The sequence below is a fragment of the Pleuronectes platessa genome, chromosome 13 (assembly GCF_947347685.1).
Source record: "Pleuronectes platessa chromosome 13, fPlePla1.1, whole genome shotgun sequence".
Lineage (NCBI taxonomy): Eukaryota > Metazoa > Chordata > Actinopteri > Pleuronectiformes > Pleuronectidae > Pleuronectes > Pleuronectes platessa.
This window is the reverse complement of record NC_070638.1, coordinates 9,499,825-9,525,046: the sequence shown is the minus strand read 5'-3', so window position 1 is coordinate 9,525,046 and position 25,222 is coordinate 9,499,825. Positions and strand designations below refer to the sequence as shown.

At 40.8% G+C, this 25,222-nt stretch overlaps 2 protein-coding genes across 2 annotated transcripts; both read left to right on the top strand.

The window, feature by feature from the left end:
• The first annotated feature begins 19,216 nt into the window (after positions 1 to 19,216).
• On the top strand, positions 19,217 to 20,489 carry foxq1a (forkhead box Q1a). The gene has a single exon (XM_053438187.1). It carries the CDS (start codon positions 19,395 to 19,397, stop codon positions 20,235 to 20,237), a length of 843 nt encoding a protein of 280 aa, XP_053294162.1. The 5' UTR covers positions 19,217 to 19,394; the 3' UTR covers positions 20,238 to 20,489.
• Positions 20,490 to 21,792: 1,303 nt separating this feature from the next.
• Positions 21,793 to 24,946, top strand: foxf2a (forkhead box F2a). The gene is made up of 2 exons (XM_053438364.1): positions 21,793 to 23,087; positions 24,466 to 24,946. The coding sequence occupies exons 1-2, from the start codon at positions 22,121 to 22,123 to the stop codon at positions 24,636 to 24,638; spliced, it is 1,140 nt and encodes a 379-aa protein (XP_053294339.1). The 5' UTR covers positions 21,793 to 22,120; the 3' UTR covers positions 24,639 to 24,946.
• The last annotated feature ends 276 nt before the right edge of the window (positions 24,947 to 25,222 follow it).

The window sequence follows — 25,222 nt, the reverse complement described above, 5'->3', positions numbered from 1 at the left end:
TGAAGTCTACTGCTAAGATTTGTTCTTTGTCTGTTTCTTTCTTTCTAAATAGAAGAGAATTGAAATTAGATGCATTACCACTGTGAATGCTATTTTCATAGTTGTCTAATCATTTCTATTTGGATGTAATAATGTTATTTTATGGCATTTATTCAGAGAGCGAGGGCAAGTGGCATGTACTTTGAGGTGTATTTCCTCCAATCATCTCAATTAATGTGTTAACTGAGCAAACATTTCAGAGTATTTAAAACAGATTGCCTCGGCACGTTTCCATATTTAATTTGGATATGATTTTTTAAAAGTTCAGATAATTATTTTTCTTCTCTTTGGTGACATGAAGGAAAAAGCATCAAACTTTGCAGAGTGCACAAATAATTCACACTAAATATCTCGCTAAGGGCTCAATTGCAGGTATAATTTCAAAAGGAAGATAATGTATTTAAATCATATTGCAGGTTTACAGTCTGACAACCTTTTCAACCAGGGAGACCCATATGAGCAGGTTTTAAATGTCAATTTGTGTAGCCCCCTCACAAATTAATCTTAACACTTTCCCACTACAGCCTATTTATTTCCACAGTCTCCACAATCATAGGATAATAATATTATTTCTGTTTTCATTAGCAAATCTCTTCAACTAAATTACAGTTTAACGTCAAACAATTGAGTGAATATTAAATGTTACGTTATCTGGTTCACAATTTCCAGGTTTGCTTATTATAAAGAGAAAAGCTTCCAACAACATAGCTCCTTTAATATTAAAGACAATAAAAGTTGTTTTTAACAGAATTTTTTTATAATTTTTGTGAACACATATTCATACAAACCACAACTTTATTTTTTGCTCAAAAGTTGTCAAGCTTTCACCAAAACCATTTATGATTGTGCCCAGCAGGGGGCGGGTTTGAACACATCATTTGGTGAGAGAGAGAGTGTGTGTGCGTGTGTGTGGTGTGTGTATGGTGTGTGTGTGTGTGCGTGAGTGCGTGTGTTTGTGTGTGTGTGTGTGTGTGTGTGTGTGTGAGTGTGTGCGTGCGCGCGCCATGGCATTTTAGTTTATACAGCGTCAGACCATTGATGTATCACTGTGTCCTGCTCTTGCACTCTGCACTAGCTTTTTCTGTCTTTACAACACAGGATCATTATTCAACTTCTCTTTTGATATTTCTTTACGTCCTGTTCACAGCTAGCAAAATCAGATACTGAAATATATGGAACACGCACACACTAATCAAGCATTTTGTCTCAGTAGTTACACAAAAGTTTGGATCATTAGAAAGAGTTAGAGGAAGTCATGAGTTTTCTCACAGAAACATAACTTGAAGTGACTGCGTGTGTGTGTGTGTGTGTGTGTGTGTGTGTGTCTGTGTGTGTGTGTGTGTTTGCAGCTCTGAATGTAACGGTGAAGGTCATCAACACCTCCTCATTAGCAGAAGATTTTTCAGCGGAGGTTCAGCTCCGGATAATTTACGAGGTGATGAATAAGAGAGTGTTTTCTTATAAGTCGATTCTAAGATTGACTGGGTGATTCTATGTTTTCTTTCTCTGTGCCTGTGTCTTCGCTGGTGCCTGTGTCCATCTTTCTTTTTTATCGTCTCTTCATAATGTCTGCAGGAGAAATAGGTTGATGATGCCCTGATCCAAAGGTCACAGGAGGTCACGAGTAGGAAATTATGAAATGATGTGGAACTTAAACCCAATTGAACACCTTTGTGAGATTTTGGACTCACCAAGTATTTGCACTACATCTAACTAAGGTTTTACAAATGTCTGCCAACAGCCTTGACCCAACTCACCCTATGCAGATGAAATAACAAAAGGTCAAATTTTGGCTGACACAACCTGATTAAATAAGCATCCAACAAAAAATCAAACAAATGAGCAAAGACATATAGTTATTGATTTCAAGATACAAACAGAAATGCTGCTGTAGATGTTTACATGTATCTTTTCAGTGTTGTGGGCAGTGTAAAGTTGCATTTGTCATTTATAACCATGGTTAATAAACTGTAAGTTAGACTCACTGTGGGGTCAGTGAATCTTCCCCCTTCATACTTCATAGTTCACATTGAATTAATTCAAACTTTTTTGTTTAGAAAGTTAAATACCTTGAAATATGAATCTTTACAGTTCAGGAGTGCTTGCTGGCTCCGACCTGTTTCCTTAATGTTGAATATAAAATAATATGCTTTAATTTAATATAACTGATATAACTACACTGAGAGCATATTATCTGTATTATGTATATGCATATGTAAATGTGTAAATAATCCACACCCTCATATTAAACAGAATCACTGGTTCACAAACACAAAACTAAATCCAAGTCATCCTTTACTTCATCAGCAGGGAACTTGATTTAGACTATTTCAGTTTATTAGGTTTAAAGTTACTGATAACTTAATTGACAGTTTCTTGATGGTTCAATAGTGTTTCTTGTTAAATTTTTTTGTAAATATCAAGTCTGAAAACTTCATAATGAAAATGTGGAGCCAGATTTGTATCATGCTTTTTCCATCAAAGATGCCAAAGACTATTAAGCATATTTCTGTTTTTTTTGTGTCTTTGAGCTGAGAAAACAATAGAGAAGATAGTACCACGACTTTGTTTTATGTTTTTTTTGTCAAATTTTCTGTTTCACATTTTTAATACAATCTACACCCACTCTCTCTGCTCTCATCCTCGCACCCTGCCACTCTGTTCGTTCTCTCTCTGCTACTTTTCCTTACATGATACAATAGACGACAGCTTGCTTAACAGAATGATTGATTGCTGATTATCAATCACCATTTATCAATCATGTCGCTAATGTAAGGAGCCCTGAGTGAAACCAGGAAGCAGGGATCATATTAATCACATTATCAAATGCACGCTGTGACACCCAGCGTCAGTTTTGCACTGAAGGCTTTGATATGATTATAACAGGGTTAATTTAGAGTTGAAATCAAAATTACGTGGGCCTTATTACCCAGTGAGTTATATCAAGCCATTTAAATGGAAAGTTAAAACAGTTAATTAACTCTAATCCTTGAGATTTAAATCTACAACTGAAGGATTTTTTATTATCCAACTTGGTGTCACTTGTTCTAGCAGCATGTAAACCGTGAGCGGGACTCTCAGATGAAGGAATGTATCTGGAACTTCAACTCTAGAGGGCCCTGCAATCAGAGGTGAGGACCACGGCTGTGCTGCTGCTATAGCGTGACTGAGCCGAACACAGCTGTCAAGAGGTGTGGACAGGCCTCTCTGCTGCTCTTCAGCTGTGAAAACAGTTGACAAGAACACACACACACACACACACACTCACACACACACACGCACACGCACGCACACACAAAGGGAACGATTTATTGATTTACAGCCTATTCCCTGAGAATTCTATCTGCTGATGAGTAAATCCCGGTTATGTCATACATTATTTTGTTAATAGTATCAGTTCTTTGATGTTGTGAAAGAGAAGTCATTTATTGAATCTGTGCATCTTTAGCCAAGCATTTGTTATCAGGTATTAGATAATTTTATACAGCATATAGATCCCAATAAAGCAGTAATTCTGAGAGCTCTTCCCTTTGATAACATGCAGCTTATCAAGTTTACTTATAAGGCCGGGAAACACATTTATAGCATGATTCAGTAAATGACCGATAAATTACTCAGAACTGGTGGCAGTACTTCAAATATGCAAAAATCCAACTATGTATAGTATATATGTGGAAATAAAAAGGATAAAACATGTACAACAAATGAGTAGAGTAGATATATCTGCAATGAATACGATAAGATAAAATTGTGGTATGATTGGATGTTTTAAAATAGTTAAAGGCACTCTGCGTGTGTGGATTTTACCACATATACTTTTCGGGTTAGGTTTGTTACTGATACAGGGTTAAACTCCAGTCTTTAAGGGAGTGGGCGACATGTCATAATAACCGGAATTCCTTATTAAAATTCTGTCATATGGGTTAGAGAGGCTTTATTGTTCCAAATAGTAAAATGATTCCTTGGTTACTACTCGGTATCAAATAAACAAGCTTAAAGTTTAACCAAGGCCCGGCTCATAAGTCAAGTGTTTGGAACAGATTGGTGAGACTTCCTGACATCATCATAAAGAGAAAGGGAGCGACGGAAAAATCACACATCATGTATCATTAACCTGTCATCTTATCTCAGGTGTTCTCAGTAAAACCTGTAGTGTAAACTTTACTTGATGGGCTTTTGTCTTGAAATCCTTATGCAGCATCTTGGTCCTCTGGATGCACAATGAAAATAAACCTATTCTTAATTTATCTTTATATATTTTTTAAGCAGGATAAATCCGTATGAGTTTTGCATATGAGCCGTAGACATGCAGCAGACAGAAGCAACATCACCATTCATTAAGGGTCAAGATTCTAATCACCTGATAAGGATGTTCACTTTCCTTTTACCTCTGCTTTGGTCTCCACAAACTCCTGAGGACATTATCTGGCTCTTTAGCGGCTAAAGGCTTCACCATGATCACTCGCTTGTTGCTAACGTTTTCTGACTGAAGTTTGGTGTTTGCCACGAATTTAATAGCTAAAATAAAACACAGCTGATAAGGTGTGAGGTCATCAGCAGACTTTGTTGTCTATACAGAAATCGCAATTTCCTTACATGTTAACTTAAAAAATGAAACAATTCATTATTGAAAAGTATAAAGACGATTTAACCTATACTTTGTTGGCTTGGTACTTACATTATCGAAAATGTTTCCAACAAATCCAGAGAAATACATTTTTGCCGCCTTTTAACTTTAGATTTTAGTCGATAACGGTGCTGAAGACAACAACTCCCATGATGCCATGCTGCATCATGACGTCATCAAACTAGGTGTTTTGTTATTGTTATTATTCAACACTCCTGGTGGTCAAAGTCACAATTTTCACAATGAAATTAAGTCTAAGCAGGAACTGTGGAGAAAATGAGTCATCTCTCTTTCAGTTCCTTTTTCTTCTGTAGAAGTCAATGAAATCATGGAAACTGTGTCAGTTGATAGACACGGTTCGATCCCTATGTTTGGAAATCTGAGCTATGCGCTGGGACCGGGTCAATAGTCCATGGATTCAGGTTGGCCGTGCATTGGACCAGTCGATCTGGACCTGATGGGACAATCCTGCATCTGGAGAACTCGGCTGATGAGCGTCGAGAAAAACCAGACGCAGGTTTGTTTACATCCTTAAACCCACATCGCGTGCCAGACGGGAGTCACCCATGTCAGCACTAACCCTGAAGCAGAGAGTTCCCTTCCATAGAAACATTAGTCATTGCTGTTTACTATGGGCCATGTTTGTGTCTTACTCATCAGTTGGCTTATTAAATAAGCTTTAAAAAAATCCCCTGCAGAATAACACCGAGGCATTTCATGGCTGTTTGTGTTCGGGTGTCTCACTCTTCTCCTCAGATTGTTTAGATATGGGCCTCACCCCAACTGACAGCTCTCAAGCAATGGGTCTGTTTTTGTGGAATTGCTCCACTGAAAACATGTCTGTATTCAGGTGCTTGACAGGCTTCATTTTCTTAGGTAAAACATCCATACACATAATATGTTAATAGACTATTTCACTTTTCCATAGAAAAGATAAAACTAGTATCAATGACAAATAGAGCTATTCATTCTACAAGGGTGCCTTTAGTACCAATATCCTTTGCCAAAATCATAAAAAGGAGGTGTTCATAACTTAATGTCTTTACAGTTCGTCTAAGAGCGGTTGCTTAGCAGCATGTGTTTAACTCTGTATCTACACAACACAGGTGGAAAATAGTAATAAAACATTGTTCACTCCTCCTGCGCAGCAGTGATTAAAGTTTCTTAAGAGCCGTTATTACATTGACAGCGTTGCTGTACAATTATATGCATCATATTTATGGGAGGAAAAAAATTACTTGCTGTATACTGTAAATGTTTTGGCGACGATTCAAAGTCTGGCGTCACCTTTGTGAAAATCTCTAACCATCATTTAATACCAGTTATTGATAGAGTTATTTTTACTGTAGCACTGAGCCATAGCGTGTCTGTGGTATTTTAAAGAATAAACCCAATTTATTATAATTAGAGACTCATTTTCATGATTGTGGCCCACATTTCAATCCGTGAACACATGCAGCACCTTTACTTCAATGAACAAGATCAGATCTGAGCCACTTAATTTGGTAAAATAAAAAAAGATTGAGAAGGAGCACGCCCCGAAGCTCAGCACGTTCCCCTCGTGCAGAAGAAAACAGTGTAAATGTCAAACTTCAGCTACTTATCTCAGAATCCATCGTTTTATTTTACCTTAATTTCTTTTCTTTTCTTCTGACTAACCTAGAGGTCTCTTTAATAAATGGTTTATCGTCTAACAGCTTACCTTTCCAGCCCCGTTCTTTTTTAAGATATTTTCAACTTGTGTCACTTGACCATTCGTGCAGTCCGTTACGATTTACCCCAAACAACCAATGTACCAACTGTACAACATGATCGCTGTGACTAAGATACCAACGATGTTTTTCTCACTATGCTCATGTGTCTCTGTCCAGTCAGGAGCTGAGAGAGATCGACTCACCACCCACTCCTTTTTTTCTTCAACTCCCATGATCCATTTGTGTCGCCGCAGGTGAATTAGCAACAGCACGTTTTTACCATTTATGTTTCCATTCCATTAACTGGCTGCAGTATATATTATACACTACTCTGTGTTAATGGTTAGGACATCGAACAAACTCTAAAGATCAAATAAAACATCAAATAGATTTCAAATGGCTCTGTTTACTTTAGCTATATAGTTCAACTGACATGTGACCTGAGCATGTTTTTTCTAAGCAGCTAAATATATTCACACAGCTATAATGTAATGAAAATATCAGGATTAGGCAGCATAGTGTAACTTAAGACAACCGCTACAATAAAGGGAGATGGCTACACCCTGGTATGTTCAGATGTTTGATGCTTATTTTACTAGACGTGATGACACAGACAGTAAATGTCAGGGTGCAACAGAGGTCACAAAGCGCAGGCAGACAATATAACCTGTTGCAATGTTATCGCTAACAACAACTTCCATTCAGCTCTTATTATTCCACTCTCCTTTGTTCAGTTCCTCTCGTCCTGTATCTCAAAACAACACCCATATCTGAATGGTTTGCTTACGAAAGAGAAGCCACACAGGATTTAGAAAAATGTTTTTCTAAGGCTGACCTTATGCGTCAAGGTGACTCATGCGTTTTTATGGTTTTTCTGAAAGGCCATTGCAGCCTCCTGCAGTCAGGTGGTGCTCACCAGGTTGTCTAATATTAGTCTTTCATCATATATAATCTCACCTACTTTACTTTGGACTCAAATGAACTTAAAAAAATCCAAGAAAAACACAACTGACTTGTTTATCACAGCCCTTGCATTACATTCGACATTCTCGGGGCTTTCCCTCACTGTAGCGCGGGTCACACAGTCTACACCTGTGCTGTGAGGAATTCCAACTATTCCGAAAGTCTTATACTTTCCAACTCTTTTGTAACCTGATAGACTGTGCTAATTGTTCCCTCGAGTGTTTGAGAGGTCTACATTTTTACTCTTGGGGACATATTTACGGTGGCCCTTGCAACGGCAAATAGGAAATGCACTGAAAATTCTTGCAACACAAGCAAGTGTTTCTATGCAGGGGACACTAAACAGGGATAAACACACTTTATGTCATGTGTGTAATGAGACAAAAACATGTATGATCAACACATATTACTGTGGTGTTGTTGAATCGGAAAAAGACAAGTTTAGCATTACATACAGTTTAAAGCATTGGGTTAGCCTGATTTTTTAATAAATTGTGTGTATTTCATCAGATTTGGCAGAATAGCAGTAAGCACATGGCAAATTCTAAGGTTACCAGCATTTATCTGCAAAAATATCTGAATTCCACAAAACAATAAAAAACATAAAATAAGCCTTTAACTTAATTTCCAACAACTTGAACGAGCGTCTTCATGAATCACAAACAAAATCAAATAGAATTCTCCATTCACATGTGTTGTCTGTGGTCGCAGTCACAGGGCAACTGTACGTTTTGATCTTTTTTTTGCGAATCATTTTGGGAGTTTGCAGTTCAGCTAGCTGGAAACATAAGTGGAGTGATAGTATACCATCATTTCACAACCTGTAAACAGAAAGGTGCATCACACAGAGCCCCAGTCTCATTGTCTCCTAGTGTCATGTGTTGTGGCCGTTTCCTCCACCATTTCTCTGGCTTTTTAACTCACTGTTTGTTGTTTTTGTTGGTGGTGCTTGTTTGATGCTGAACGAGGATCAGATTACAAAGGCTTTGTTTTGATCTCCGTCCACAACACAGCAGGCTTGGAATGACGAGAGGTCAATGGACGGGAAATGCTTTCATCGTGCCTGACTCTATGACTCGGCCCCTCCATTGTGTTTATGGGCAACATTCACGCTGCTCATTCCCAGATCAGGTACCGAGAACTGTGTCACTTTGAGAGACGTCTCTTCTGTGGGCTGAGCGTAGGCCATCTCCCCCAAGGCCCAACGATCTGCTTACAATACTCTCTCTACTTTATTTGGATCCGCATCAAATTGCAACCACCTATAAATATCAGTTTAAGACACATGTCAGATTTTTCAAGAAAATGTTGAAAAACCCAGAAAAAAAGTCTCCGATCTGCCCCCTGATCCTTAATTGCACCAACATTTAGTTGATTCTTATCTGACACATACTGCATCCATCCACCAAGTGTCATGGTAATCCATTCAGATGTTTTTGCATGATCCTGCTAAATATCAGACAAACAATACCTTTAAATGGCAATACCTTGAAAGAAGAAAAACATTAAAGCACCACTGGGCAGAGACTAAACTATTACGATGAACTTGTGCGTCACAAACTTGTGATTTCCTCTCTTCTCTGTCAGGCCTGCTGTTTCTTCTCCTCTAATGTCACGGCCTGGGTTAAAGGTAAGAGACAGACCACAGACCCCCGAAAGGATGGACGTCCTCGCCTTTCAATGAGATCGAAATAGAAGTCACATCTCACCCAAGCCCTCCGCCGACCTCATCCTAACCCACCTTCCCTCCTCAGGCCTGACAAACACTGGGGTGTTGTAAAGAAAACATCCTTTCACCAGTTGTCCTACAGCCAGTTTCCTGAGAAAGGTATATAGCCAGTCTGCTACCGAGAACCTGAACCTCCCTGTTTAGCAACAACAGCTGGTGAGTCATCGTAGCAGGCACCGAAGATTACACAGCGAGAACAGGCTCGGTCTACGGAACAGACCAACCATTATTGTTTCTCTGCTTTTTATAGCGTAAGGTTGCCTCTCCAAAACAATTTACTTTCCCTCAACTCTATTGTTTAGTCTGCCTCGAGGTGACTGTTTGTTTGAATGCGCAGTTGCATTCCAAACCTTTATTTGTGTCCTAAATGTCTTCTGATGGCATGGTTACAGCAGAAAGTGGCACCACCACGTTCATCAGCATATCCTCTAAAAATGGATGGTGATATAGCGATAACTAGAGACCCTCTAGCTAATGTGGTCCATTACAGTACACCTTCCACTTAATAATAGCTCTTCGAGCTAGCGAGCTAGCTTGCTAAAAGTCATTTGTATCCAGGGTAGGCAAAGCTGGGGCCCCTGAGAACAGCTGATTTCTTTAAGCCACGAGAACGACAATTTTCTGAGAACCTTCCTTAAATTATATTCTTACCGGAGACTGCAACGACCCCATGACAGTAGATTTCTGCCAACAGACATTTGGTTAAGGACAAGATCGTCCAAACGTGTGTTTATGATCAGCCTCGGATTGAGATGAGTGTTTAGACTTTCTTTACTTCTTTGCAAATATTCATGAGTATGCAGAATATATGCTTTGTTTATTATTTTTCAGATTAAAGGAGTAGTATGAAGATCAGAATGATGTGATCTGGTTTCACATGTTCCATTTTGGGGGGCTGTTTGGTTTGGTTCGATGTAGGGGGGCCCCCCACGGAACCCTTTTATGCCCGAGGCTCCCAAATACCTTTAATACGCCCATGAACTGCAGCCTCATAACCTCCCTGGAGAAATGAATACACATGTTGTTACGTGTTATGGATGGTCTCTACTTTCCTTGTAAGTTTAGCATGATTAAGTTATTGTTATTGGTCACTAATCTCTGTGATTCCATTGATACCAAGAAACTCTCTAAGAGATGAACAAATTAACACTTATTTTAGGGGATTTTGTCAAGAATGAACCGTGATAATTGCAGAATTTAAGACGCAGGTTGATTTGAACCCTCTACCAGCACACAGGAGATTGTACAAGATCACAAGACAATAGACTTCTTGTTTACACTAGTTGGATTCCAGCTGCCCAGATCTTGGGCGCGAGCTCAATTATTTAGCTGTCTTGTATGAACCTCACATGAATCATACTTTTAATATACTTGGCTGCTTTTCAATCAGACATGTTCGTAAGTCAGTGAGAGGAATGTTTATATAGACAACTGATTTATCTTTCTTTATCTGACGTTACAGATTGGATAGATGAGCAGTGATTCATGAAACGGGGTGGGGCGCAGTCTCTCACGCACTTTACTGGCATGGGCTGATTGGATGATTGCTTGTCCCTGCAAAAAATCTTTAAGAGTCGTACGTCCCAGACAAACCGTGCCCTGACCTAAGATCTTATTTGAGTGCATCAGGTAGACAACTTCAGAAAACAGAAAAAGGGTCCATTACGATGACCACAGGTATTAATTGAATTGAGGGGAATGGTTTATTAGAGGAGAAGGTGCTGATGACTTCCAACATGGTGCATGCTGCCTTAATCTCCCTCTGATCTCGGAACCTGGGAAGATTACAAGAGGATCAGATTTCAAGCACAGTTTACATTCCCGTCATTGTGCACATATCACACACCGAGACACATACTTGCTCGGCTGAGGAGGCAGCGTGTGCACAGCTCGGAAAGAATTTATTTTGAAGACGAATGACGGGCGTACACCTGCTTTTTTCATTTGGCTCAAGCTACTCTCTCTCTCTCTCTCTCTCTCTCTCTCTCTCTCTCTCTCTCTCTCTCTCTCTCTCTCTCTCTCTCTGTCTCTCTCTCTCTCTCTCTCTTTCTGTCTCTCTATTTGTGAAGGTGCTACATTAACACATTTCTAAAATATCTTGTGAGCTCATCCTGTCCATCAGATTCAATGACAGATATTCATACTCATAATGGGGGAGAGGTCTGGATCAGTGACATTCTTTCAAATTGACGTCGGCGATGACGATGCTGTCTGAGAGACTAACGTGATTTTTGAGGGAATTGAAGAAGGCGTTTTTCCCTTAACAACAAGGATCCTTAAGTCCACAAAGACAAATTAACTTATCACTCCTCTCCTTCCCTCTTCCTGTTATACTCAGATTTAATGATGGCTCTCATCAAAATCTTTTTTACCCTTCAACAAACTTAAGTGTGTGTAAGCAACTCAGGATTTGGACAAAATTGTTCTTTATTGACATTTCTGAGCATATACATTTTTCTGGGTGTCTCAAATGTAACACGACGATGGTTAAAGGTTTAAAAGCACCACATTGCACAAACTGTCATTGACATGACAGCTCATTGCAGAACTGACTTGCAAAATATTTAGGTCAACCAGTGCTAAGTATGAGAATAAAAGACCATAAAGTGGATCATTTAAGTGCCATAAACTGCACTTGACGTCAACACAAGGCTAAAAGCACACACACGCCCAAGGATTACTGTTTTATATTCAATGACAATTTAATTTTTTCTATTTATATTTTATTAGCGTGTTTATTTACACTTGGGCTTAGAAATGAAGATCATAAAAGGCTCTAAAATCATGACGTAAACATGTTATTGTGCCTGTTGTGTGTCCGTCATCTCATAAAACTCTGCTAATGACACACAGACAAACATACAATACACACTTACACACATTACTTATTCAAACCCAACAGGAAATTGAGATGCTTAATCATGTTTATACAAATTATCTGACTTTTTTTTTTTTATAAAATTGCATTAGTCGAAAAACTTTGATTTGTTTTAGGAAATATGGTAAATACTCCCAAAGTTATGAACAATTATATTCTTGTTTCCGATATTTTTACATTTGTAATTTCATGGAATTAAATACTAACTTGGAGTAAGTGCTTCATTATGGAACGATACAAAGTGCACTGCCACGCTGTGAGCGCTCATCCACATAGACAAAGAAGTGATTTGAGCTAAATGCTACTGTCAACACTCTTAACATAAAGTTACATAATGCTCAGCACCTAATGTTTATTGCTGATGGGATGAACATTCATTTTGCCGTGGGCCGACTGACAGCATTGAAAATCCCTTGAATCGCGCTCATAGCAGTAAAATGGTGGCGGTTGCAGCTTCAGTGTATGAGCTACAGGGCCTGTCGTGGTGCTGTCTGCGAAAAAAGCTTCAGCTAACACTGAACAGAGCTCGGGAAAAACACAGATGTGTAAACTGCAACTGTGAGAAAAGTTAATCTTCTCAGGATGGCAGGTAGGAGCAGGTCAATTCACCTCCAGGAGAGTTTGAGTCTATCCAAACTGTCATAAAAGATCCATTACGGCTGTCAGCGTGTGTGCAATCACATCTTTATAGAGACAGCAGGAGGAATGTGCACCCGAGCTCACTTCATCCGAAACACTCGTCAGAAACGCTGTAAACATTCTTCGTTAACAGACGTTGGGAGTAAACTCGCACCGGGTTTGAGGCCTTGCGCTCAGCTTGGGTCCGGCCCAGGGAGCGGATGCAGAGCAGGTCTGGAAGTGTGTGGCTTGGAAATAAATATCATCAAACTCAGCTGTCGGATTTCATTTGGCTCCGCTGAGAGCACCGCCGTCCATAAGAGGTTGGCCACCGTCCACACGAGTGCTGGCTTTTTCTCTTTCTTCCCTCATAAACACACACGCACGCACACACACACACATGCATTCTAACATGCTAAAAAACCGCCACTCACAGAGAAACAGACACAAACACGTGCACGTACAGATCCGCACACACTCGCAGACCACCTGGGAGATGTGTTTATGGTATCCTGCAGAGACCACGAGAAACAGACGCCGCTTTTATTTCACTTTAAGCACAAAACATCTAAATAGCCTCATTCATTTGTATCCAGAGCCGAGTTTTGACGTGAGGGAAGGGGGATTTCAAAGTTCTGCTCTGATCACAGACAAAAGCCTGCTGCTGTAAACAAGAACAAACACACATCGGGTAGTGGGGGATGGGGTGGATGGTGGTGGGGTTTTTTGGGGGGGGGTACTGGTCTGTAGGTAAATATGTGGGAGTAAATGTTTTTTACAGCTCTTTTGCCTTGTGGTGTTGTACAGAGAAGGGGGTAATTAAATTAGGAAGAGACACCCTAGTAACAAAAGCAACAAATACATAATGTGGCAATTAAACATTAAAAACGATACAAGATAATAACGATTATGTTTATCCTGGATCCACGGTGCATTCAATCTTCTTGACAAGATGGTATTTGCCCTCTGATTGACTCCCATCTGAATCGGTGTTACTAAGGTGTGTGCTGGTAAACCTGTGTTGGCTTCGTGCAAAGCCGACGTTTTACAGGCACTCACCTAAAGGGAGTTCCTCCTCCCATTTGCACGCAGGTGCCCTTTGTTGTCTAAAGTGTGAGCCTTTTTTTTTTTCCTTTTCTTTTCTCTCATTTGAAAATAACCCAAACAGGTCCTGGAGACGCAGTAACGGTGATATTATCTAAGCGTACTTCACCTGAAGGGGATCCCATCACACAGATATTTTTCTCTACCCGGCACGAACGAGGCCTGGAGGCCCGGAGGCAGGCAGAACAAGTTGAGCACGGTTGAGACAGGCTAAGCCCTGCTACCAGCTTCTAGATTCTTTTTTTTTTAACAGGTTGCTGTAAAAAGTTGTTGTGCTCAGTTATTACATGAAGTTTCAAGGGGCTTTTGGCCTGTGCACATCAAATGAAGAGCAGGTAAATGATATTGCAGGATCTGTAAATCTGATATTTCTTTCATGTAACATGATTTTACTATCAAAATCAAGCCTCGAGATGATGTTGCACTTCATTCACCAAAGAAGTCAATGGGTGAAGCTTGAAAAATGTCAAAGATTTCAAATAAAGCATACTTTAAATGTGATAGCATCAGATCTCGCATCTAGATCCCACATGTCGATGTCAGAAAACAGCCATAAAAGTGTAGGCATGGGGCAGCAGACCATGGCCTCACGCAACTGTTGTTCTTGGAGATAAGTGCTGTAGATTACTGGGCAGCAGTCATACTGGCACACAGGCTTGTTTGTGACGAGAACAAAAACAGCATCACGCTTCCTGTAACTAGTGTTAAATCCACCGTCAGTCATGAAATACACTTTAAATAGTTTTTATTCACAATTGAAACGTGGCAGTGCACTTACCTCTCAGATAGATGGGATCATATTTATATTATCTTTTCTTTTTGAGTGAGTTTTCTTGTTCATAATGTTCTTTCATATTTACTGGATTATTGATTGCAATCAAATGTGCAAATGCATTCAAATATCATACAATATAATATTTATTTCATCCGATAATTGCAATTATCTCCCTTCTTTTTATTTTTACTGGGAACATATTTTGTTGGCAAGTCATAGAGGGGATTTATTGCTAAATGGCTCAGACACTTCAAAGTCTGGGAGTTGGGGCAGAGGGTCATCTTTTAAGTCAAATGGATGAATGAGGTTGGTATAAAAACCATTTTTGACCTTTTAGAAGAGGAGTTAAAATGGCTACCAATGCAAAAAGCGGAGTCGCGTCCTAGCACCTGCTGCACACACTCAGATAGAGATGTTTATCTGGCTTTTCTCACTGCTGCTTTGTGATGACATTAACAGTTTTGTGGTACTGCTGCTTGCCAGGAGCAGCTTATGAGATTCTCTCCACCTCTCAACACAAACCTCGCCATAACCAGAACCACAAAGCGAGTAAATCAAGGAAGGATCAACCTCTTAATAATCAAAATGCTTTCGCTGTCATCGCTCGCGCTGTTGGGATATTTAACTTAAATTCTTTGTGGAAGTTCTTGCTACTCAACCCCACCCCCGTTACTGCATTCAATGTTTATTCCATCCCCCCCGTTTTTGTCTAAACACGAGAGAGCAGTTCAATTTTGGACAAGCACAGATGGTTTTTCTGGAGAGCGCACAAAACGGCTTCCATGTCCGCACCAAACGGTTATAACCGAAACAGCTTAGAATGCAAATATGAAAACCAATCGGGAACCGCATCAGTATGTTTTCAAACTTGATTTAGAAAAGTTTCTTGTATAACCTGCCTGTCTGGTCTGCCTGTGACCTCTACCCCCCCCCCCCCACAGTTGGTAGTTGATGACTTTAATTCACTAAAAGCACATCTGGTACACAAAGAAAAACAAGGTTATTTGAGAAAGGTGAAGCTGGGTTAATGGGCTAGTAAACGAACATATGTAAAATCATTGTTTATATATATATATAGGCTGGATTCACAATAAACACTAGAATCAGACAATTGAGAAAATGTGAAATGTTTTAGAGAGCAGGAAAATATGCTGACACCTAAAATTACACACATAGTTTATTATATGAATTCAAAATCATCAATGTGGCAAAGCTTTTCAATACATATATCTTCACCCCATTTGTTTAGCAGCACCAACACTTCTCAAGGCCAAAATAGAAACTTCCCAAACCAGGAAAGGCAGCCGGCCTTTGCTTTCACTCCTTCTTTCTCTCCTTCTTTCACTCCTTCTTTCTCTCCTTCTTTTCCTGTCAGCAGAAATGACAGAACTCTAACTTTGTTTATCTCCCCCTTTGTATCTTCATCAGTGTGTATCTCGCAGGTTTCTCTTATTCAAAGGGTCGGGGGAAATCACTGTGCTTGGGAAAAGTCACATAAACAGAAACTCTGATGAATTACTGGGCAGTTGCAGCTGTGCACTCACAGGGTGGGGCCACACGTACATGAAGCAACAGCCTCTACTGTAAGCTGTCTGATGATGAGTAAGAACACGCACATGTTTGTGCAAAACCATAATGCTCCAGTTAAACACTGAGACACCGGTAACATGGTTTCAAAACAGACCTGTCAAAATACTGTAATTAGTGGTTTCATGAAATACTCTGAGGTGGGATGTATTGTACAATTATGATAGACACATGGCTGCCATAAATAGCATGAAGGAATGCATGGAATCAACATGGAATTCTTTGTCTATTTTGAATCGGCGAACACATTCGTGACTCTGAGATCTTTTTTACTGTCTCAGCAGTGAAATCCTCTGCAAAACATGTGAACACAAGAGGAATTAAATGAGAGTTACACAAAAACAATTCCTCCTCAGTCTGACATCTTCACAAAGGTTATTTTTGGAAATATTACAGAACAATTCATGTTGCAGAAATTAACAAGGTTTGAATATTTGTCATGTATATTTTTTTTTTATGTGTCTTATGCAATGGAAAAGTTGAAGCAATAAATCAGATCCCTCAGCTCAGTAGCAGAACTGATGCATTTATATGTCTGATCCAGCTTTGTTCTTTACACCTGCACTTTGTTTAAACTATTTTCCTACCTGCTCTCCAACAGATGTCTAGGAAACTGTTTACAAATAACTGACAGAAAGAACTTACTATAACAAGGGGCATGTGTCTTCCCTGTGGGATTCTGCTGGGCCAGCAGAGAACTGTTTAACTGGAGCTCATATAGAATTTAGAAAATGTAGAAGAAATTGACTGAGCAACTGCAGAGCGGACGTTCTAATGCAGCCATTGTGGGTACGTCAACAGACACAACTGTAAAATATATTCATATACAGCTGCATACAATGTGTTATTTTTCACAGGATTTTGTGTCGGTGGAAAAGTCAGTGGCCTTAACTACAACCAGGGAGTTAGTCACCCTCAGCTCATCAACAGGTGACACTTCAAGGCCAGGATCAAAGCTACAGTGACAGTTTACTCATATTCAAATTGATCTAATCAGATTGAGTGTGACAAGAAATATCAAGTTTTTCTGAACACTGTATGTGCTGCTCAAGGATCCATTTCTATATTTCTTTACTTTTCAAGGTTTTCCATTTGAAGAACTTATGCTTTGAAAACTATTATCTGATCTGATGTCAGCAGAAAATGTCCCGCCCTATACTGTGCTTCTAAATCTCACAAAGCTGAGGGTGACAGTGTGACAGAGAAGGTGTAAATCATGAGCAGGAGACTTGAGCTAAAAGCATTTATGGCCGTGTGTCATTGACAGAGGGAAGTGTGACACAATAAACTCAGACTTTTTATATTTTTATAGATTAAAATGACTGCTGAGCATTTTGACACTTGTACAAAATGTACAGCCTATAGATTATATAGTGTATTTGTAATAATGTTAGTACAACAAGCCGTGTTGGGGAGAGATACACCAGACACAACAGGATAGAAAATCATCCCACAACAGCATATTGTCTAATAAAGTGCTGATAAGATGTAACTAGGGGTGTGATTAAGGATTTATAGTTGTGGGATTAAAAAGTCATGCTGTAAAGATAAGACCTTATCAAGGATTTATCAAGAAATTGCCAGGATTTTGGGAAGTGGTGCTGGTGGTATCTTTATTAGAGTGTTTCTGTAGGAATTCATAAATAGCTTATGCATTATGTTTCCAGCTTAATGTCAGCATCAATAATTGTCTAAGAACAAGGGGTCAAATGTCAAATAGGGAATTGTTTATTATTGATTTATCAATCATTAATGAAATCGAACGTTCGTCATAACGATTAGAGAGATGGTTTCTCGCTCACACATGACGCAAACATATTCCTCTCTTGGCTGCGTCCGTGAAGCCGTAACAGATAAGCTGTTATTAAGTAGATTCTGATGTATACAAGCGCAAGGCGGCCTCACAGGCTGCTACATGCCGGATGAATACACGCTATTTGAGCTCTTGTCATTGTGTGGTGAGCTTAGAAGAATCCATCCTTGACATGCCACCTTTCAAAATAGTGACTTCACCGTGGATTGGGTGTCACACTCAACCCAAACCGATCATTACCTGAAAATCAAAACATTCACGCCAAGCACAAACATGTGTAACCTGCATGCAAGAAAAACAGCCTTACAAAATACAGTGTGCATAAACAAAGGCTACTTGGCCCAGGAGCAGCGTATCGGTGGACGCGGTGTGACGTCAATGCTGGTTCCCATCTGGGTATTGTGTTTCCATTCGATGATTTGGTGACAGTGTTTTCTAAGCCGGCGATTTGCTCTGACAATTTGCCGAGGAATAAGACTGTGAGTTACGTGTTGTTGAGTTCAACGTGACTGCCAGATGAACCTGCAGGGAGTGAGTGGGTGGAGAACCAGCCTGCGCAGTAGTAATTAATGACAATTAGACATTGGTATTTGCTATTTAAAGGGCCTACTATAGTGCTTGGGAGTATCTTTAATAGGTGCATTCACCTGCTGGCCTATTTTCATTATTGTGCTTTGGGCATCACGTCACACCCTTGTTTTGAGAGCTCACCTCTTTTGTGATTCATTTACAGGGAGACAATAAATCACAGAAAATAATTTGCAGGTCGAACCCACAATTCAGGCCCAGCTCCACTATTTGCTTTAAATGGGGAGACAAAATAACACTGGTATCTACGCGGGCTGTACAGTTGGCATAAACATCTAAAGATCAGCCTTTGGCGTTAGTATCCTGCTCACACATTAAGAGTCTTTTCCCACAGACTGTGTTATAAATAGCGCTCTCAGTATATTGTGATGTTTTTAATTACAAGATGGATGTAAAGAGTTTCATCCAGGTAAAGAGAGGCAGATAATTCTGCTGCATGAAACTGACAATTTACACCGTGCTACCTGCAGGCACCTCCTCACAAATATAAAGGAAAAATACGCCACCTGGTTGTCTCAGGTGAAACAGTCCGAAGGTGTTTGCAAGATCATATTTCATAGGTGACCCTCAGAGGTGAGAGCTGCACTCATTGGTGTTTCCGGTGAATATCTCTCTTAATAATGGTCGATACTTCAATTTAGGGTCATGGTGAAACTTTTTATTAAGATCCGTGGTTTGATTAAAGAATATCGTGCGCTCAATCGGAATGGGAAGATGTTGTGTGACGCTGCATATCATCTATGGCCCCGCCTAGTTGGGGTTGGTCCTTAGGTGAGCCGGCTATAAACTGCTGCTCACTCACAGTGTAGGTGAGAGGGGCTTTAGTCCACTTGCCGGTATGACAACACAGAAGTAAATCGTTGGATCCAGTTCCAAACAGTCTGCGTCTTGACAAACACGAGTGACCCAACTTTACGCACGGAGAGCCTATTGGACAGATCTTTACGCAGCACCATTACAAGGGATTTACAATAAAAGGATGAAGCTGGAGGTGTTGTGCGGGAGCCACTTTGACATGAAACACTTTGAAATGTCAAGTGATGCAGAGGGGGGGAGTGCGAGCTCCTCTGTGTGCGCTGAGGAGGAGCTGGGCTCGGATGGGGACTGCGTGGCGCACAGCCCTCCACCTGTCCATCCCTGCAGCAGCAAAAGCAGCAGCAAGTCGAAGCCGTACACGCGGAGACCCAAACCCCCGTTCTCCTACATCGCCCTCATTGCCATGGCCATCCGGGACTCCTCATGTGGCCGCCTGACTCTGGCGGAGATAAACGAGTACCTGATGAAAAAGTTCCCGTTCTTCAGGGGCAGCTACACCGGCTGGAGGAACTCGGTGCGCCACAACCTGTCCCTGAATGACTGCTTTCTCAAAGTGCTCCGGGACCCGTCGAGACCTTGGGGGAAGGACAATTACTGGATGATCAATCCTCACAGCGAGTACACGTTCGCTGACGGGGTGTTCCGTCGCAGGAGAAAACGAATCAACAAGAAGTGCGGCGCGCAGCAGCATCAGCCGGAGGAGGAGGCGTCCGAACGCGCAGAGGAGCCGCAGAACCCTCCACGATCTGCGGCTGCAACCAAGACTGATCCATGTCCCAAGTTCACTAGTTCATTTGCTATAGACAGCATCCTCAGCACACCGTACAAGAGGGACTCGAACACGGAACATTTCGCTCTCTACCCTGCGGCTTTCAATTGGCCGCCCTACTCTGAACTGATGGCTCCTTATTCGCATCCACCTGCCTCGTTCCCATGCTTCAAGGCTCCTTCGTGCCACATGGACTCCCGAGCTGCTGCTCCGCATCTGCTGCAATATCAGAGATGAACTCTCTTCTCATTTGATGGTTAAATAATCATCGACGTGCACTGATGGAGAGGAGGCAGAACTTTTTCCCATCTTTGCTGGGATTACATTTTTGTGATATTATACGGCATATGCGGCATATGGTGTTTCACTTGTTTTTGTACCTCTGGTCATTTCCCTTTTAAAGCACTATCAGATTTGTTATTTTATACATATTTGTTGTTTGTTACGAATGTTACTGAATTGTTCGTTCAATAAACGTTTTGAAAACAAGCACTTCCACTGTTTTTGTTTCACCTTCTCACAAAACGCCCTTTACAATGAAATATAAAAGAACGTATTCATACTCAACACAAAGCTATCATGATGGTTCCTGTGGGGCTAAAGAAGGACTGATACACCTGTATGAGAATTCACGTGACTGCTGTTGCATGGAGGCGATTGGAAGTGCACTAATAAGGGCCTCCTATCAACCTCCTCTAATCACAATATCATTATAATTATTATCATTTTTACTGTCAATGTCAGTTTTATTTGTGTAGCACATTTAAATCTACTTGGTTGACCAAACTGCTACACAAAGTGTAATGTATAACAAGAAGACAGCAACACGCAATACACCAGAATAATAAAATAAGATAGAGGACAGGAGAATAATTCAAATACAAATAAAATATTAAAATATAGAATAAAATCTTAATAATTATAACATAAGCCACAGTTTCTGAAGGGAATCAGATTTTCCAACTCTTCAAGACCCCCTCTGCAACCGGATGGGGGCATTCAATATTTATGTTTTCTGTCTGGCTCTGTAAATAGCTGTCGCCTCAGTCAACACACATGCGCAGGAAAGAGTTTATACAAATGGTGCATCCTGAGCTAACCGAGCTGGAATCCACAATAGGAAGAAATGTCTTCCAACTATAGGCCCCATTCTTCTGGGGCTAGAAAGTAAATTTCCTTTTCGAGCCAGCTACGCGTCCTGGACGCAGCAGGACTGCAGGTTTGATGTTGCTGATATTTGAGGGAATAATGTGTGTAGGGGGGTGAATTTCACTATGTCACGTCATAAATGTGGGGACTTGCCTCCAAATTGACTTAATGCAATAAGCTGTTTACAGTAATTGACGTTGTTCCAGCATCTAAATCATTATTTGGGACCTTTTAACAATAATTTCATTTCCCCAGGGATGAAATCCAGGCCCCCGAGAGGTAAACTGACACTCGTGCACTGTGTGTGGTATGTTGGCACGCTCTGATGGAAAAAGCATGCTCCCACTCATGTCAGAGGCATAACCCAGAACAGATCCCAAACAAATCAGAACTCCCGCTCATGTGCACCTTTGCAAAATGACATCAACTTTTTGCAAGTCCACGAGACAAAAGGATTTTTGCAAACCGAGTCCCTTTATTCCACGACATGGCAGGTTATGGGGCCAAATATTCGTCTGACGAATGTGAACGGAGGTGTTTTGGAAAAGGGAGGCGTGGGAGGAGATTTGTCTTACTCCACAGCGCCGTGTCCGGCTTCTAGTCTGGATCCGGGCCAGATGGGGAGGGAGCAGTTCCTGGCGATTTCTTGGAGGGATAGAGGGGGATAGAGGGGCAGAGAGAGATATTCAAGAATTGATAGGTGGTCGGGTTGTGTTTGGCCGCGGTGGATATGCGCAAGCAAAGTCTAGGAGCCTTATTGCTCCTCTCATATGGGATTACTGCCAGCGATGGACATAGGGAGGAAGGTGGCACAGCGGCTGGCGGCACACGGTCATAAACGCGCGGAGCATCGCAAAGAGACTCTGACCTCTGCTATTGTCACATCAGGAAACCTTTGAGCGTTTAGAGAAAGTCTTCCCAGGTGCAGGAACCCACAGTTGTTGGATTCCCCGATAAAAAGAGGCGCAGCCATGACGACTGAAAGCTCCCAGCAACATCTGGATCCATCTAATCCTGCATGCTCCGGACCAGCGGCTCTGAACTCAACTCTGCTGAGCGCACAGCCAGTGATGGAGAGCGCGCACCCTGCATCCGTGAAAGGAAAGAAGGGGAACTCGGGTTTGAGGCGCCCCGAGAAGCCCCCTTACTCGTACATCGCCCTCATTGTGATGGCGATCCAAAGCTCTCCCACCAAAAGGCTCACTTTGAGCGAGATCTACCAGTTCCTGCAGGCGCGCTTCCCTTTCTTCAGGGGATCATACCAGGGATGGAAAAACTCCGTCAGACACAACCTGTCTCTGAACGAGTGTTTCATAAAACTGCCCAAAGGTCTGGGTAGACCCGGCAAGGGCCACTACTGGACCATCGACCCGGGCAGTGAGTTCATGTTCGAGGAGGGCTCCTTTCGCCGCAGACCTCGGGGATTCCGCAGGAAGTGCCAGGCTTTGAAACCAATGTACAGGATGATGAATGGCATCGGGTTCGGTGCGTCAATGCTGCCACAAAACTTTGATTTCCAGTCACCCTCAGGCTCACTGACATGTCACGGCGGCTATAACCTAGACCTGATGGGTAATCCAGTGCCAGGCGGCTTCGAGGGTCTCGGAGGGGGCCACCACGGCCCACACATGTCATCAGGGTCCGGGTCATCGTACATGGCTGCGTGTCAGGCGGCCTCGAACACGGACTACTGCCCGGACAGCAACAGCAGTCCCCTGCAGTCCTCTCCTGCGATGCTGGGCTCTCTGGACAGTCAGTCGCCCTATGTAAACGCAGCCTCTCACTGGAGTTCACCTGGTGTTCCGTCATACATGAAGCAGCAGTGTCTGGCGTCAGGCAGCCCATCTTCTTCTGGCCTGCACACAGGGATGTCCTCATCCTACTCTCTGGATCAGGGCTATCTGCACCATAACGCACGGGATTCCTCTGACATCCCAGGTGGATACAAGCTGTTTGCTCATATGCACAAAACTATGTATTGAATTATCTGATAGAGCAACTGTTGTAAAAGGTCATAATTCATATTAAACCTCAGTGGTGGGTTGTCAGGCCAAACGGGAGTCGTTATCTTTACGCATCACAAACAGCTAAACGTAGCCAATGCGAATTAAATCTGTTGAAACTTTCACATTTCATGTTTTATTATTCGGGTTGCATCAGGTGAGCAATGCATAAATAAAGTTTTTGACTAAAATATTTAACAACCTAATCGAATATATATTTTTCATTATAACTTACAAAATAAGTGTCTGTCAAGAACCAACGAAAATCGTCGTTCAAATTAAATCTAGAGATCCTCATAAGATTAGTTTTTCAGTTCTAATATTTCATTGTAAATCATTAAATTGGGTTAAGAATTTTGAAAAGAGATTCTGCCCGATATTATCTCGTGTTTAATCTAAATGTCACCAGCTCATTGCATTTCATCACAAGATATAAAGGAGCTCGTGCTATAGAACGAAACTGAAATATTCAGCAACAAAACTGAAAAGGTTATTCAGAATGTCACAAATACGTTATAACGGTAGAAACATTAGTTTCAGTGCAACTTCAGTCAGGCCTTTAACGTGTAAAAGTACTCACTTCTTTTTGACTGATTTACAATTATTCTAGCCTGTTATTGTTAAAGCTTTAGTTCGTTTTTGTTTCATTATATTTTTATTTTGTATGAATGTTTGTTTTTAGTGACATCATGGATCAAATTAGTCACTTTCTAGTAAAACACTCACATAAACTCTCTATATAAGTTGAATTGGGGCTCAATGATAAACACACGATTTACTTTTGTTCAACTGATCCGTTATAAACTAAACTAAACATTTTGGATTTGCCACGTTGTCAAAATCTCATCGCTGTTGTTTTAACCTCCTTCACCGAAACAAACTGCTTGCTTTGTCTTTTCATATTTTTAGTTCAACGAGAAGATCAAGGCTGCAGTGCAGAAAACGGACAATGCAACAATAACACAATATTATCGCATTAGCATTGACTTCATTGCTAATAACAAAAAAGAGACATTTCTGATTATTTGTTATTCGATTATAACTTTATTAAATACAAGAGATAAATATCAGCCAAAGGGTTTTTCGGAACCTGGCAACCAACACTATGTTAAATTGTTATTATAGCGTTTTAATAGACTACAACTTAAAGCACTATGACCTCATTAAAAATGGCCTAAACGCATTTCCCTTGGAGCACAGATTACATATATGTTATCTTTGGTTATCCAGTACCAGGAATAAAAATAACAGACACGAATGATGCAGCCCAGCTAAAGAACTGAGTGACCCTGACTTGTGTTGTTTGTTTCCAGTGGGACTGTCTCGGTATTCCGGTCACTCGGCTCCTGGGTGTGACAGGAAGGACTTCGTGTTGAACCTGAACGGGATCTCGTCCCTCCATCCCAGCAGCGGAGGTTCTTATTACCACCAGCTCCACCACCATCACCAGAGCGTCTGCCAGGACGTCAAGCCGTGCGTCATGTGACACACCTGTCCACTGCCGTCCCTCTCAGTTCAACCCTCAGGCTGATTATTGAGACAATAAAAGTATTGATGAAGGATTTTTTAAAATTTTTAATGAACTTTTGAAACCTTTTAATGATGGTGATGATCTGAAGACTCGCACCTCATTTTTTCAGCAAACCTCTGACTTAACACAAGTGGATAACATTTATATTTACATTTTTACTTAAAGACTTCATAAAACACGTACCCTTTTTTTCATGCACTTAATTTGGATTCCTGGTGTTACTGAAAGATGTTACAAGTCATTAAAGAGATTTATTTTTAAAAGAGAGTTTGGAAGTGTTTCATTTAAAAAAGGTTTTATAGTGGAAAATCATTCAACTCAATTTATTTGAGTACACTTTCACATGAGTTAAACGTTTGCCAAAGTATTGTTATTATTATTGTTTTTATTATACTGTCTATCTATTGTTGTTGTTGTTTGAGAGCTACTGACTTTGTTTATCCCTTCTGGTCTCTTCCAACGACATTTTTACATTATGAAAGAGAACATTTAACAAATTATTTAAAAAGGTTAAGATACAGTTAACAGTACAGTGATCA